At 48.2% G+C, this 15,584-nt stretch overlaps 1 protein-coding gene across 21 annotated transcripts in view; it reads left to right on the top strand.

The window, feature by feature from the left end:
* The window catches only part of MAPT (microtubule associated protein tau), a 102,114-nt gene that overhangs the window by 43,293 nt on the left and 43,237 nt on the right, over positions 1–15,584 (top strand). For all 21 annotated transcript variants that reach the window (XM_003362536.5, XM_001501581.5, XM_014739564.3 and 18 more), the window contains exon 2: positions 11,606–11,764. In XM_003362536.5, coding sequence (XP_003362584.1) covers positions 11,623–11,764 — 142 coding nt within the window. In that variant the 5' untranslated portion in view covers positions 11,606–11,622. The remainder of the gene's footprint in view (positions 1–11,605; positions 11,765–15,584) is intronic.

Below are 15,584 nucleotides of genomic sequence, written 5' to 3'. Positions count from 1 at the left end.
CAGGAGGGAGGCTGCCTCCCCAGCCTCTGCCGTGAGGACAAGACCATGCAGCGTTGGCAAGGGGCCTTGGGAAGGGGCCGTCTCAGTGCTATTCGTCAGTCTCAGGCAGGCTAATGGAGGAGCAGGTGCTTCCGAGAATCCACAGTGCTCTTTGGCAAATGGCCCGAGGGTGCCTCTGAGAGGCTTCCCAGCACCCGAGGCGCTGCTGAGGCAAGAGCCTGACTGAGGAGGCCCATTCATCATCCGTTATGGCCGTCTTCATGTCTGCGACATGGCTCCACCCGGCCCACCATCAGGTCTGGCGCTCGCTGCTGGCAGACTTCCATTCCTAAGCTGAGCTGTCCAGCAAATCAACACATGTCAGACTCTGTCCCCAGCTCTGCCACTATCTCTAGGTCCCCTTGAGGTCCCTCAGCCTCTCTGTGCCTCAGTTTCCCCAGCTGCAAAAGGGAGCTAAGATGACCCGTGTGCCTCACAAAGGTGTAGTTGGGGTGGCTCCCCCTGCATTAGGGCTTTGGCGTGGGCCTTCATGATTTGGTGATGGAGGTCTCCATGACCCGCCCGGTGTCACACTGACGCTAGGACTGCAGACTAGGAGCCACGTGCGTCCTCCCTCAGCCTGGGAGCAGCATCAATGCGTAAAGTAGGAATAATAAGATAGCATTCCCTCCTTCACACAGGTTGTTGTGAGGATTAAATGAGAGAAAATGTCTAAACAGTGCCTGGCTGTGGAAATATTTACTCCTATTAGGGGGAGATCATGCCTGGCTAAGAAAGTGGGGGGACTTTAAAAAGCCCCCCAGCACATTTTAAGTGTAATGTTGTGTTGGTTTGTGGATCATTTGCTGCCTGTTAGAGCTGGAGCGCAGAGACACAGCTGTGATGCTAGAAATTAGATCCACTGAAGATCGACTGGAAATTAAGATAAAGCTTGCTCATACCAGCATATTGTTAAGTGAATAAAGTAGCCCACAGAACAACTGCCGTAATATGGGCTCATTTAGGGAAAATTATATGTGTACATAGGAGAGGTGTCTGCGAGGAAGTTCCCTAGATGTTAACAGTGGTTATTTTGCTGCTTTCACATTTTTGTATTTGACTTTCTAATAATGACTATGAATCACTTTTACAAAACAATAAATTCTCTCTACCTCTCTCTCTCTTTAAGGATTAAGAGTAGTTTGCCCCAGAAAGCAATTTTTGGCTCTCGATTTCTTGGCTTTGACATCAGAAGAGACGACTCCTTCTCCATTTGGACTCTGAGTTCAGGGCATTCATCTCGGGTAGAATTAAAGTGGTGACCAGGGACACTGGCGGACCTTGGCGGTCCCTGAGGGGACAGAGGCTCAGCAGCTGGCCTCTGCCACCCATCAGGGTGTCACATGACAGCACTGTGCCTCCAGAGGCTAACTGATCAAAAACTTATGAAAGAGGGGGATTGGAGAGAAAACTGCAGTAGTTCTGAGAGGAAAGGCCTCCCAAGCATGATGTCCCCTCTCAGATGTTGTAGCGCCATTTGGCGATCCCAGCGGTTGCAAAGGAGGAGAGGAGGTTTTAGTCAAAAAACAAAACAGAAACCTTAAGCTTAAAACCAGAATTGTCCTCTTAACACAATCTGTGAATTTTCTCAGGGTGGTGGACATTAGCCAGCTGACATCAGCCATGACACATCGTGTGCGCTCAGCAGCACCACCTCCCTGAGAAGAGCAGCCTTCATTCATGCTTTCCTACAATCGTTGATTGTTCTCTTTGGATTGAGGCCCAGGATTATTCCAGCTGCTTCTCACCAACATAAGTCTTTCCTGTCTGTGGCTCCTTTATCTTTTCTCCACTTAATTTGGCAGTTCTGCTTGAAATCTGGATATTATTATTATTACACTTATGTGCCACATAACGATGTTTCAGACAACAACAGACCGCGTATCCAACGCTGGCCCCATAAGATGAGTACCGTATAGCCTAGGTGTGTAGTAGGCTATACCATCTAGGATTGTGTAAGCGCACCCTGTGATGTTCCCACAATGACAAAATTGCCTAATGATGAATTTCTAAGAACTTATCCCCGACGTTAAGCGAGGCATGACTGTATTCAGATTTTCTTCTAGAACATTCTGTGGTACACTGTGATGTGATGTGACCTTGAGGTCACACGTGAGAGCCCCTCTCTGTTTGCCAAGCTGTCTTCCCTCCAGCAAGTCTTACTGAGGACTTTCTGTGCCTGCTCCGTGCTGGGTGCCACCGGTGTGGGGGGAGGGGCACCCCAAAAGGCAGTGCAGCTCCTTTTCAGAGCAGCGCCTCCAAGTTGGGACCAGCTGTTAGTGAAGAGCCAGCCTCAAGGGGGTGTTTGCTTAAGCCCTGGAAGCTCTTTGTCTTCCTTTAGGGACAGTTGGCTCTCTGCTTCCTGAGTAGAGGGATTTCCTAATGACCTTGGCCCAAGACTTCACCCCAGCCCAGAAGACTAGCAAGCCTGCCCTTTCACTGATCTTTCTGTCTTAAAGTGAAACAGCTGGACCATAAGTGCTCAAGAATAGAGTGTAAATACAAAGAGAAAGTTCTCGAAGGAAACAAAGGCTGTAGCTCAGTGGGGCGTGTGTCCTTACTTCCTAAACTGGCATCTCTGTCACTGCTTGATTCCATCTCTGTTATCAGTGGGCTTAATGAGGTCAGATTCCGGTGCCAGGCTGCCTGGGCTTTGAACCCTGACTCCATTACAGGCCTTCTGTGTGACCTTGGGAAACTTACTCAACCTTCCCAAGCCTCGGTTTCCCCATCTGTAAAAGTGGGCATAATAACGGGCAATTGTGTGAATTAAATGAGTCAATACCTGGAAATGCTTGAAAGGTGGTTCCTGTCCTTACGCGGAATCCTCTTTTCCCCCCAATGCACTGGCAAATTCGCGATGGTGCAAAAAAAAAGGAAGCAGAGCAAAGGAACAATGGGATACAGGAGTCAAAAATAACCTTGGAGGGGCAGGCTCCAAGGCCGAGTGGTTAAGTTCGTGTGCTCCGCTGCCGGGCCCAGGGTTCGGATCCTGGGCACAGACATGGCACCGCTCATCAGGCAACGTTGAGGCAGCGTCCCACATCCCACAACTAGAAGGACCTGCAACTAAGATATACAACTGTGTACAGGGGGAGTTTGGGGAGATAAAGCAGAAAAAAAAAAAAAAAAGATTGGCAACAGTTGTTAGCCCAGGTGCCAATCTTTAGAAAAAAAATAAATAACCTTGGAGAACAAAGTTCATTTTAAGGTTCTTTTTGGATTCTAGGTTTATCTCTGCTTGATCTTCAGCGATCTGAGAGATCCATTTAGGGTGTTTGTTTTTTACTAACAGCTTTATTACGATGTGCCAGATGCCATAAACGTCATCCTTTGGAAGGGTACAATTCACTATTTTCAGAATATTCACAAGGTTGTGCAATTCCAGTTTGGGTTTTTAACCTGAGGGGTCTACGGGCGACCCTCCTTTCTCTGGACAGCACCACCGGGCTGGCGGCGGTGATTCCGCTGAGTCACGGCGGCCCCCCACCCCGGCCGGGCGTCTGCTGCCCCCTAGCGACGGCTGCCGCCCCCAGAGGCGGACTGTCGGACCCGTTTGATTCAGACGCCTGGCGCTGGCGGCAGCGTGGACGGCCAGGCAGCCAGGGCGCGGGACCAGCCCCTGCCGCGGGGTCATTTCCCCGAGTCTTGCGGGGAGAAAACGGCTGTGTTTTTTTTAACTTTCTGTTGGGAAGGCACCAGGATGATTCAGTACCCTAGAGATGGGTTTTACCTCAAAAGATCAGAGTTCACACCCTTCTCTGCTGCCTACCAGCTGTGTGACCCTAAGCAGGTTTCTGAATCTCTCTGAGCTTGTTTCCTTATCCAGAAAGTGGGGATGATAATTCCTCTCACGAGGTTGTAGAGTTATGGAGAGATTCTCTCTCTCTGTCTCCCCCATAATTGTGCCTGGCTCCTAGTCAGGGCTCAAATAAACAGATGCTATTAATATTACAGAACTGCCAACAGGGTGTTGAGTATCACCCTGGTTTACCCAAGGAGCTTTCTAGAACCTGAATTACTCATTACCAAGATGTATTACCATGAATAAGAAAATTAGAAGGAATAGGAGGCGTGGCACTGGGTGTGTGAAGGCTGTTGGGTGTTCACCTCCTTCAGGTAGAGATTGCTCCAGGCCAGCTGAAACCTACAGACCCCCTGGAGAACTGTGCCTGCCGGGCAAAGCCTGGGGCTGTAGGTTAGCAACCCCAGGGAAGGTCTGATAGGGAGCAACTGGCTTTTGTTAGCTGGAAGAGGAAGTGGAAATCCTGGGGGCTCAGAGGCATCGGAACCCAGGCCTGGGCTAGGGGCCCCCTGCTGTCCTGCACTGACACCCAGGCTCCCAAGCCAGAGGACACAGGCCCAGTGGACCCACTTAGAATGAAATGTCAGAGCAGGAAGTGAGCTCAGGGGTCACCAAGTGACATTTTGTGGGTGAAGAAGGTTGAAAGAAGTGAGTTGGGCACACAACCGCGGTGTGTGAGTCCTGGACAGTGCTCCTTCCACACCCCAGACCTGTGCTCCCCAGAAGGTTGGGGAATGTTTTATGGTCCAGGATGGAAGAACTGGCAGTGAGGGGCAGATGAGCATTCTGTCAGGACACAGGCTTTGCGTCCTGGCGCCACGTGTTACTGGCTGTGTGACTTTGGGCAGATTACCTCCCAGATTCCTCATCTGTCCAATGGGAATCGTCAATGATGATGATGATGATGATGATGGTACTGCCCTCAAAGGATTGCTGTGAGGGGTCAGTGGCATGCCTGTGAGTTGCCCACACGGAGCAAGTGCTCGTCTGACAGGGGCTGTGGGAGCACCGACTGTGTGCCAGGCCCTGCGGCTACAGCGGTGACTCATCCAGGTCCCCCCACCAACAGAACTTGCGTTCTCCTGCTCAATCAGTGTTTGTCTAAGACTGAGAGAAGAGTTACTTCATTTTGCTCTCCAAGGACAACCACCTTCTAGGTTCTATTTCCTGCTTATGTCCAGTAGACTCTCAGGGATGCTCCAGAACGCAGACTTGCCTCTCGTAATGTGGACTGTAGGTACCAAACGCTAGCGCGGGGTCAGGTGGCCTGGCCCAGCCGAGTTGAAGAGACAGCTTGTTGAATCTGAGGTCCATGAAGCGAAGGGCGTTTGCTGCCCCGGGATTGGCAGGAGGAGGCGGGAGTGGTGAGGGTTCTTCCCACGAATTCCACTTTTCTCCCCAAAGGAGAATATTGGCCCTTGAGAGCACACGCTTTATTTATTTCGCATAGTGAATAGTAGCCTGTGTTTTTAAGGATGATTTCATTTCTCCAGCGGCCCTTGTAATTTGTTCAGCTTCCTCTTGGTGGGTCTGACTTTGTCCAGCTCTGCGGGGCCAGTGCTGGTGCTGGGGAGGGGGCGGAGGGATCATTGGAAGCCAGGACACTGAGACCCATCGCCCTGTCATCTGCTCTGTGGGGCTGAACGAGCAGCCTGGCCGCCGAAGGGCTTGTACGGTGGATGCATGTCCCCAGTCCCCAGGACAGTGGGGCACTGGCCCAAGTACTGGGAATGACCCTTAACTCTCCTGCTCCTGACTTGGAACCTGTGGAAACTTCTGGAAGCCGCTGAAGAAAACCTAACATCAAAGGCAGAAATCTATACCTGAGAATATAGGAGGTGACCAACTGCACAATGCTTCTTGCTAAGGCTTAATTAGATCTTTTTTTTTTTTTTTTTTTCACTATTGAGAGAGGAGAAGAAATAGTGGAAAAGCTGAAGACAGGAGTCTGTAAACTGTGGCCCATGGGCCGGATCTGGCCCTGAGCCAAGAATGGTCTTTACATTTTCAAATGGTTGAGAAAAACAAAAACAAAAGACAAATTAGATTTCCTGACCCATGGAAAATTATATGCAATTCAAATTTCAGTGCCCATAAATCGTGTTACTGGAGCAGAGCCACCCTCATTCATCTGAGTGCCTGTCATCAATGGGTACTTTCTTGCTGCAATGGCAGAATTGGGTAGTTAGGACTACGTGCCCACAAAGCCTAAAATTTTTACTGTGTAGCCCTTTCCAGAAAAAAGTTGCTAACCCTTGATCTGAAGCTAAAGTGAAATACTGTTCCATTGTAGATCCATTTTTTAAAAATCCATAAAAATACTTTAAATTTTAAATTATAGTGGAAGTCAAGAGGGATAGCAGAATATGTTTTCTAGGGCTTATTAAGTCAAATGAGTCACCAGTTAGTAAAATGCAGTGGGAGGAGTCTTCTTTTGAGCAGGACCCGTCCTTGTTGACCAGCTGCCTTCGCTCCTGGTAGTGTCCCCTTTGGCTGTTACCCCCGCTCCCATTTGCCCAGCCATCCGAGCCCCCACTTCTAGTGTAATTCTGGATTCTGATCTTTCTCCCCGACCCCAACCGAATTTTGAAGCCCAGTCTAATCTCTAAAGTATATTTCTTGGGTCTGTCTCTTCCTTTCCATCACCTCTGTCTCCACTCTAGTTCTGGCCTTGTGACCGTATGCCTACACCAAGGCAGTCACCTCCCTGCCAACAGCCCTTTCTTACCCACCCAGTTGGCCTGCCTACTGCTGCCAAATTTACCTTGGGGCCCCTCTTAGGTGCCGCCCCTGCTTGTGCCTGTGAACAAAGTCCAAACTGGCCACCTCGCCCACCTCCAGACTCGTCCGAGAGAGGAGCAGACACCAGGTCATGTGTTTACCCCATCCATCACCAACCTGGTGGTCATGCAGATGGGTGGAGAAGGGCCGACCGCGGCCACAGCACGAGCAAGCCCTCTGAACTGGACATAAGCCTGGGGTGGTGGGGCCTGCCTCTGAGAATATGATGTAAGTCCAAAGGGAAAATGGCTCGTGTTGCACAAACACGACTTCAACTTTAATTTATGCCAAATTTGCCTAAGTACTGTCTAGACACATTTTAGGTAACTAAGGTCTGCTTAGAGTTCACGCTAATCTTCAGGCCCACGTTGAGCCTGGCCTGCCACATGGCGCATTTTATCTTCTCTTGCTTTGTGCAAAGGAATGAGCGGACAGATAGGGGAGCGCATGCAGGGCAGTGGGGACGCTCAGAAGGACGGCTGGGGCTGGCAGCACCAGGGAACCAGAGGAAGAGAACTTTAATCAGGGAGCCTGTCTTTTCAGGGCATAATCGGAGGGTGGGCTCTGGGACTTCCTTGATTTAACGATGAGTAGAGCGTGGTGAGCCACTGAGCGTGTGGTTCCCTGGCTTCTCACACCTCCCAGGCTCCTTTGGAAGAGCTGCTTTCTCTAAAACCCATAATTTTTTAAAATATGAGCAACCACAGGATTGGGGGCAAGCTGCCCTCAAGAGTAGAGGTAAGAGTAGACCCCACGCGCACATTCTTCTCCTGCAGAACCCCTCTCAATCTCTGTCAGCTTCTTTTCACAAGTTCATTGAGTGAGAGATTTTCTGCTAGGGGACCGCATCCATCTGATAAAGAGAAGCCTAGAACATGGTCCTGAAGTTCATTCCTCAAGGGGATCCCACCACTGCTGTGCCGGTGGCAGCAGTGGAGCTCCAGCCATAATCACCTCTGCCGTGGAAACCCAGAGCCCTTATTAATAGATCCTCAACATGATACAGGGGGGTGTCCCACTCACAAAGATAACGCAAAGGACAACAAGGCATCAAGAGGGACCTCAGCAAGAAAGGTGCAGGACTGAGAGATTTAGAGACTAGAATAAATGAGAAAACATACTATGCTCTTGCGTGGGGACACTAAATATTATGAAGAGAGCAATTTTTATCCTTCTGGCACATAACACAATTCCAGCCAAAATCCCAATGGAATTTTGAGAATTTTAGAAGCAATGTTGTCAAGTGCATCGGGAAGAGAAAATATGTGGGAAGGTCAACCAATTTTGAAAAAGGAAATGAGAGTGTCTAAGCCCACCTCCAGAATAAGACTTGAGATCCAAAGCTTAAATCGGTGCCTCTATCACCAAAAGGGACAGATTTTAGAGCAGAGTCATTCACCTGGGAAAGAGGATTGATTGTTCTTTAAATAGGGCTGGGCCCATTGGCTTAGCTATTATATTTGGGGGAAAGTTTTTAGATTTTCACATCATACACCTAAATAAATTCCAGATGAATTAATAAATATAAAGAATTAGTTCACTAAAAACATAGAAAATATTGATGATCTTTCTGTATCATAGCACAATAACATAAATCACAAAGGAAAATAGATAATATAAAAATTAAAACCCATCTGTCAGAAACCAAAATCAAAGACAACTGACTGGAGAAATTATCTGCCACAAATAGGATAAAGACTTAATATTATTCATACACTAAGAGCTCACTCAAGTCGGTACAATGAGACCCGAGACCTGAGCAGAGAAGCAAAGGATATAAATGGGCATTTTATCACAGAGGCAGCGAACACGTCAGATTTTTACTTTGATACCTCCATCCACCGTGTTCCAGGAGGGAAAACCTGGTCATTGAAAGGAATCCATCAATTCTAAAGGACAAAACCAGAGGGCTCGTTATACTTCTTAGTGTTGGCTAGGACTTTAGCTGCGGGTTGAACGGGGTGACCTGAGTTGGCTGGCCTGGCCCGCCTGGGGTGCGTGTAGTGTCTCCAGCCAGTCTGGGACGCCTCAAGCTTCGGGGCTCCAGGACGGGGGTCCTGGTGAGTCAGCCAGATGAGGTGGCTGGTCCCAGGGCTGAGCAGTCGGTCAGTGACCAGGGACGTCTTGAGAGAGGCTCCGTGAGGAAGAGAGGCGCGTTGCTGCCCAGAGCTGGGTGGGGAGCAGTAGCTGATTCTTGGATAGTGGAACCGCTTCCTCTTGGAAGAGAGGCTCTTACATTTGGGGACTTTCTAAGGGAAGCAGACTCTCAGCATATCTCAAGGTAGAGAATAGCACCGCCAAATCCTAAGCCTTGAAGGAGAAAGGGGACTTTGACCTTCCAAAAACAAAAAATCTTGCTTGTCCTTGGGGAGACGTCAGAGGCCGGGAGACACTCAGCCTCAGACGCCGCTCCTGAGGGTCTCTGAGGGACGAGGGCCTCGGTGAGAGTGAAAATGTGCCCCTTCTCTATAGACAGTAGCCGCCTAAGTGGAGCCAGGCCACCCACCCTCTGCCTGGCCCAGCAGAGGTCCCCCTGACCTCATTCTTAAAACCCTCCTAGACCATCCCAGCTCTCTCCAGCTCCTTATCCTACATCATGGGTGGAGAAGAGGCCTCAGACACCAACACCAGCGTGTCCTGCCTAGAAGGGAGAGGAACGAAGCTGGGCATGAGTATGCCAGTGGCCAGCTGCTATAACCACAGTGCCTGGCTTTCCTGCCGCCAGCATCAGTCTGGGAAGTGTTAGATCGAAGCTCTGCCCTAGGCAGCCGGCCCCTGTCACCCTGTAGCCCACCATGTATATGCCTTGCCCAACACCTGTCAGAGGTGAGACTATGGACTTTAGAACATCCTGCAACTCATAGCACAGTTAGAGAATGCGTGACATCAGGTGTGCCCTCTACACCTGGCCTGTGGCAGGCGGTCATTATTCATTGATCACAGAAACCAGAAAGCTGGATGCAGTGGAGGCAGGAAGGAGAAGGACCCTGTCCTCTCCAGTTTGTCTCATCAGCTGTCCCCTTGACAAGTGACCCATGCCTCCCTCCTGTGTGCCACTGAAGAACAGTCTGTGAAATGAAAACGGAAACGTAGGGGACAACTATTAACAAACTATAAAGGAAAATTAGAGATTTAAAGTAAATACTGCAAACAAAATTAGAATAAAGGTAAGAACATACATGAAAGGTAATAAAGAAGGAGAAATGGCAGCACAAATTTTAAAAATTAAAATCAAGACTAAGTTTAGATTAAAATTATGAAAAAATTATAAAAGTTACAATTATAAAAAGGGAAGGTGATGGGCCGGCCTGGTGGTGCAGCAGTTAAGTTCGCACGTTCTACTTCAGTGGCCCGGGGTTTGCCAGTTTGGATCCTGGGTGTGGCGGAAATGGCCTGCTTGGCAAGCCATGCTGTGTCAGGCGTCCCACATAGAAAGTAGAGGAAGATGAGCATGGATGTTAGCTCAGGGCCAGTCTTCCTCAGCAAAAAGAGGAGGATTGGTGGCAGATGTTAGCTCAGGGCTAATCTTCCTCAAAAAAGATAAAGGAAAGATGAAAGGAAAATAAAAGCAACCTAAAAGGTTAGAAAGATGGAAGGTAACATCGGGAAAATATATCTTAAAGGGATTTCAAAAAGGTTAAAATTAACTGCTGTAAGTCTGTAATTATCTCAAAAAAATTAAAACATTAATTAATGAAAGACTAAAATAAATATAGAGTAGAAAGTTTTAAGTAAAAATAGTGAAACAATATAATAATATAAATAAATATATGTAAAATAAATCAATAAACATGTAAATAATGTTTACATATATTTTATTACATATATGTTAATAAATATATGTATTATATAAACTTATATAAATATATAATATATTATATAGTATATATAATATATAAATATATGTACATGTAAATATATATAATAAATAGTTAAATGTATGTAAAATAAATCAAAACATAGACAGCTGAGTTTTTTAAAGGTTAAGAAATAAAAATGAAGACCAATAATTATAAAAGTATAAAAGGAGGAAGTGAAAGCAACTAGAACAGGGGAGTTTCAAAAATAAGCATAAAAATAAATATAAAGTAGAAAATTAATAATATGAGATAAGTAGATCATTTAAAAGGAAGATATCAAAGTAAAAGACAGGAGACTCAAATTACAGAGATAAAAATGTAAAACATGCAATAATCCAAAATAGCATGAATGAACCAGAGCAAAATGGCACTCTTAAAAGTCCAGAAATTCAAAGTTGTGAGTTATTTTTAAAATGAAGAGCCAGATATTCTTGATAAAGATGAGGACACAGTACTAGTGCTCATTTCTCGCGGGCTCTGTGGAGCAGCCGCAGCCGCTCAGCTGGGGCTTTGCAGGTAAAGGGGGGGGCCTGTCGCTCTTCAGCTCCACAGCCTGGTGTCCCCCGCGGGGCCCTGGTAGGGGCTGCTCAGCCCGGCCCGTGGATGCACACCTTAAGGGTCGCGGTGGGTGCCAGTGAGGTGCGTGGAGACCACAGCCCTGACCTCCAGGGGCTGCCGGACTCGGAGTCGGGGAGTCAGGACACCCAGTCAGGAGGTGGTTCCGCTGGGCAGTTGTGGTGATGGGACAGTCACATTGCTTCTCTGCGCCTCATTTTCCTCACCAGGAGGCCCTGCTGATGCCTTGATCCCTGTTGATGGCAGGAGGATCCCTGTACCCCCTTCCCAACAACCAGACACCCAACCTCATCCCTCGCTCCTGTATTCCTGCCAAAGCGTTATTTACATGTCTGTGCACTTTTAATTCACCAACATCACATCAATTCATATTCAAAACCACCAGGTGTGCAGGGTCAGCGGGGAGGAGGCAGGGTGACCAGGAGGTGCCCTGGGTCTGCCATGAACTGGGGAGGTGGCACCTCTCTCCCTGCCCCCACCCCACCCCCAAGCACTTAGCTTCGGCTCAGCATCCCAGCCTCATCCTCCCATCTTCCTTCCCCAGGTGGGCCTTGAACCAGGATGGCTGAGCCCCGCCAGGAGTTCGACGTGATGGAAGATCATGCTGGCGCGTATGGGCTGGAGGAGAGGAAAGAGCTCCCCTCCCAGGGGGGCTACGCTCTGCTGCAAGACCAGGAGGGTGACATGGACCACGGTCTGAAAGGTTAGTGCATAGTCCTGCACAACAGGCCCGGTGCCTGGGGGATCACCGGCAACCCACTTGCTTTGGAAAGGGTTGGCAGGAAGGGTTTGCATCCAGATTTTTAAAGGAATTTTAAATACTTTATGGTGTTAAATTTCCCATAGAGTGAAGCCTCATAATTTGAATGGACCAAGATAACTCAAAATGTGAGCCTATTTGAAAATGTACCTTTCCAAAGGAGAGTTTGCCACATAAGTGGATGTAGTGTGACAAAGATTGCAGGGGGTTTGCCGGTCTAATTAATACAGGGTACTCTCTTGAGTCTTTCCCCACACCTGTTAACCTATAAATCAGCAGTATTGGTTAGCATGCAAAATATGTGGCTTTATACATTCTCTCTTCCTTGCAGGCCTGTCTGGGCCCTATTCAACAAGAGTTTGTTAGCTCTGGGATTCCTACTATATCTACATTAATAAACTGCATCAACTTCTAAATATTCTAAAATACAGTCTTTTGGCCAAATTGGCTAGGCCTCCTCCTCTCCCCTTCCAAACAAATGTGTTTCATTTCACGTGATCTTCCATCACGTCCCCAAGTTTGGGGAGCCCCGTGGAGCACACAGAGCCCTCTCTCCTGCTCCCCATGCCAGCCCCTGAGTCGCTTTGGGGAGCACCAAGCTGGCCCCAGTGTAAGAAGGATGTCATGCCTGCCCTCCAGACCCATTTCTAAGGACACAAAATAGCAAACAATCTACTTATCTCTTTTAATGCTAAACATCAGAGAAAGACTTTGCAGCCTGGGGTGTCGGGTAGTGGATCAAAGTGGTGGAGCTCCCAGGTGGGAAGTGCCCTCTTCTGGGTACATGTGTCCAAGAAGTTCCCTGGAGGAGGCAGGGTGACCAGGAGGTGCCCTGGGTCTGGGAAGCATGTGGCACAATGATCCCTACCTTGGAGAGGGTTCAGGACTTGTTGGGGGGACCTTGTTTCAAAGGCTGACTTCTCTGTATCTGTTTAAGGAAAGAATGTGCTGGAGTCGGAGCAGCTTGGGAATTAGACAGTGGGCTCCAAGTTAGAGGAGGTGGGCGTGCTGTCCCTGGGAGCTCAGGGCCTGCCCTCTGGCTTTTTTAGGATCCCAGCCAGCCTGAAGCTCTGGGTGAGGGGAGTGGGGGAAACGCCCGCTCCAGCCAAGCGTTCCCAGTGAGCCCAGACCTCCCTGCCTGGTGTCAGGCACCACGTGGTAGCAAGAAATGTGCATTCGGACTCTCCCAGGCCATAGCCTGGCTCCAACCGGAGCTGCTAAGTTTCAGGTCCCCACAGAGGGCAGCTGAGCTCTCATCTGAGGATCTGAGCCCACACATCCCCGCACGTGTCTGTTCTGCGTCATTGTTAGTACTGCTGCTTTCACTTTCAGGGGTCCCGATTTGGGTGATAAACTATATGGCCACCCTACTTGTAAGGGAACTTCCTTAAGGTGATAATTGAGGCATTTTTGTAGAACTCTACCAGTGGCAAAGGCTTTCACCACCAGTGTCTCAGGTGATGCTCACAATGAGGGCTGAGAGCAGATGTTCTTCTCCCCAGTTTACAGATGACAAACAGGGTTTCCTCTCGGAGGTCATGGGGCTAGGATATGGCGCTGCTTGAGCAGAACCTCCAGCTCCAAGGCAGCTGCCTCTGGTCACTCTCAGCCACGACCCCTGAAACTTCACTTATTAACCTCTCATGGGTGGGATCGAACCTAGAATCACAACATCCTGAATTCTGCCCCGTATGAACTGTGCCAATGACACTCTATTAGGGTAGTCTGGTTTAAAAATTGAGTTAAAAATATACATTATGTTGCAACAAATGTACCATCATGATGTGGGATGTTAATAATTGGGGAAACTGGAGGTGGGATGTAGTCTCTGTCGTATCTTTGCAATTTTTCCATAAATCTAAAACTGTTCTCAAACAATAAGTTCATTTTTTTAAAAAAATGAAAATAAAAAGTGGTTTTTACCACTCCTAGTTTTTGACAGGGAAAGTAAATTCTATTTGTAAAGTAAGGATAAGTTCACCAAGTTATTTTGTGTCTCAAGTTGCCTAATGTTTACTAAAACCATTCAATTTTTTAACATAAAATGTGACCAGAAGGTCTATGCTAAAACATGTGTATATGATATATACATATATGCAAATTTTAAGTTGCTGATCTTTTTGTCACCACTGGGAAAGGAAAGCATTTGAAGATAGTTTGCTAACCTGAAGAATATACCCCCCAAGAAAGCCAGTGATGGGCCGGCTGGTGGTGCAGCGGTTAAGTTCAGACCTTCCGCTTTGGCGGCCCGGGGTTCGCCAGTTCAGATCCCAGGTACGGGCGTGGCACTGCTTGGCAAGCCATGCTGTGGCAGGCGTCCCACATATAAAGTGGAAGAAGATGGGCACAGATGTTAGCTCAGGGCCTATCTTCCTCAGCAAAAAGAGGAGGATTGGCAGCAGTTAGCTCAGGGCTAATCTTCCTCAAAAAAATAAATAAAAGAAAAAAGAAAGAAAGAAAGTGATACCTAAGAGATTTTCATAGTTCTCAACAAATTTATTCTCGGTGCTAAGGATTTAGAATGAGTTATTTTTGTATGGGGAGCGAGGGCTGTGACTTGGCAGAAGGTGTCACTTTACTAGCAACATTTGAGATAAGTGACAGAGACTATTTTGAATAATGACAAGAAATCACATGTGAAATACTAGAACAAAGAGCGTCTAAGTGAATGCTAAAAGTCGGAATAGGACTAGGTACAGCCAAAGAAAGCTACAGAGTGAGTGAAAGTTGGTTAACTGATGAAAGAATGCACCCTGATGAATTAAACAGTGCTACAGGTTATACCTTCCAGATAAGACGTTCAAAGAGGCTTCCTCCTCCTCCCTCCCTCCCTCCCTCTCTCCAGGAAATTTAACAAGGATAATGCAAATAATGAGACTTGCAGACTCGGGGTGGGTTAGGGGAGGGGGAGTTTGGGAAACAAGCTTGCTTGGGGTGCCATCACGCCCACCTGCTCTGTGCTCGGACAGTCAAGCCTGGTCAGTAATAACAAGGCTCAGCAGACAGTGTGCGTGACATCCCTCACGTTTGTCTGCAGGCGTCTTGAGGCTGTCTGCAGGTTTTTGCAAGCTCCAGGACCAGGGAGCTTGTTCGGCGGAATTAGCCCTTCTTTGGCTGGATGGGCGCGGCCAGGGCTGGTGTCCAGGGAGGTGTTTTAGCAAAGGAGCCTGGTGTCTGATCTCCAAGTGCCCTTGAACGCCACTTGGCTTTTTTCATCTCAAGGTTCTGCCTCATGCTCAGAACCAGCCCCCCAACCCCCATCCTGAAACTGACTCCAGGGCTACCCCCGGTGGCGTGACTTTGAGTCTACCGGAAGCTTCTTGGCTTCGGATTCTGAAAGGACAGTTTTCTTGTAGGTAACTGTTGCTGACATTTCAGGCGTCACTCAAGGCTTGTTGGTCAGTACTTGGAGAGCTTCCTGTGAAAGCAGCTGGATGAAGTCCAGACACGCAGGCAAATGTGCAGTTAGAAGGCACGGTGTCTGCCCGGAGCTAACTCCTTGTCAGAGTGTTTTTCCAGGTGTCTACTTGTCATTAATTCATGGCAATGATCTCCCATTAATCTCCCAGTAAGAGAGGACAAAGCCCCGGGTTTCTCCTGCCTTAGCTTGCTGGTATCCGCTGCCTCTGTGTCAATGTAAGAGCCTTCGCCTCAGTTGGAACCACTAGCTGATTAAAAGGCAATTTCTCCTCTCGCCCAACAACAACTGTGCCTCACCTGCTACTTTGCCTGATGACCCTAGTGTGGGGGGGGGGCAGTTGTG

Source organism: Equus caballus, chromosome 11, assembly GCF_041296265.1.
Source record: "Equus caballus isolate H_3958 breed thoroughbred chromosome 11, TB-T2T, whole genome shotgun sequence".
Taxonomy (NCBI): domain Eukaryota; kingdom Metazoa; phylum Chordata; class Mammalia; order Perissodactyla; family Equidae; genus Equus; species Equus caballus.
Note: the sequence above shows the minus strand (reverse complement) of the source record. Positions and strands in the feature narration are given on the sequence as shown.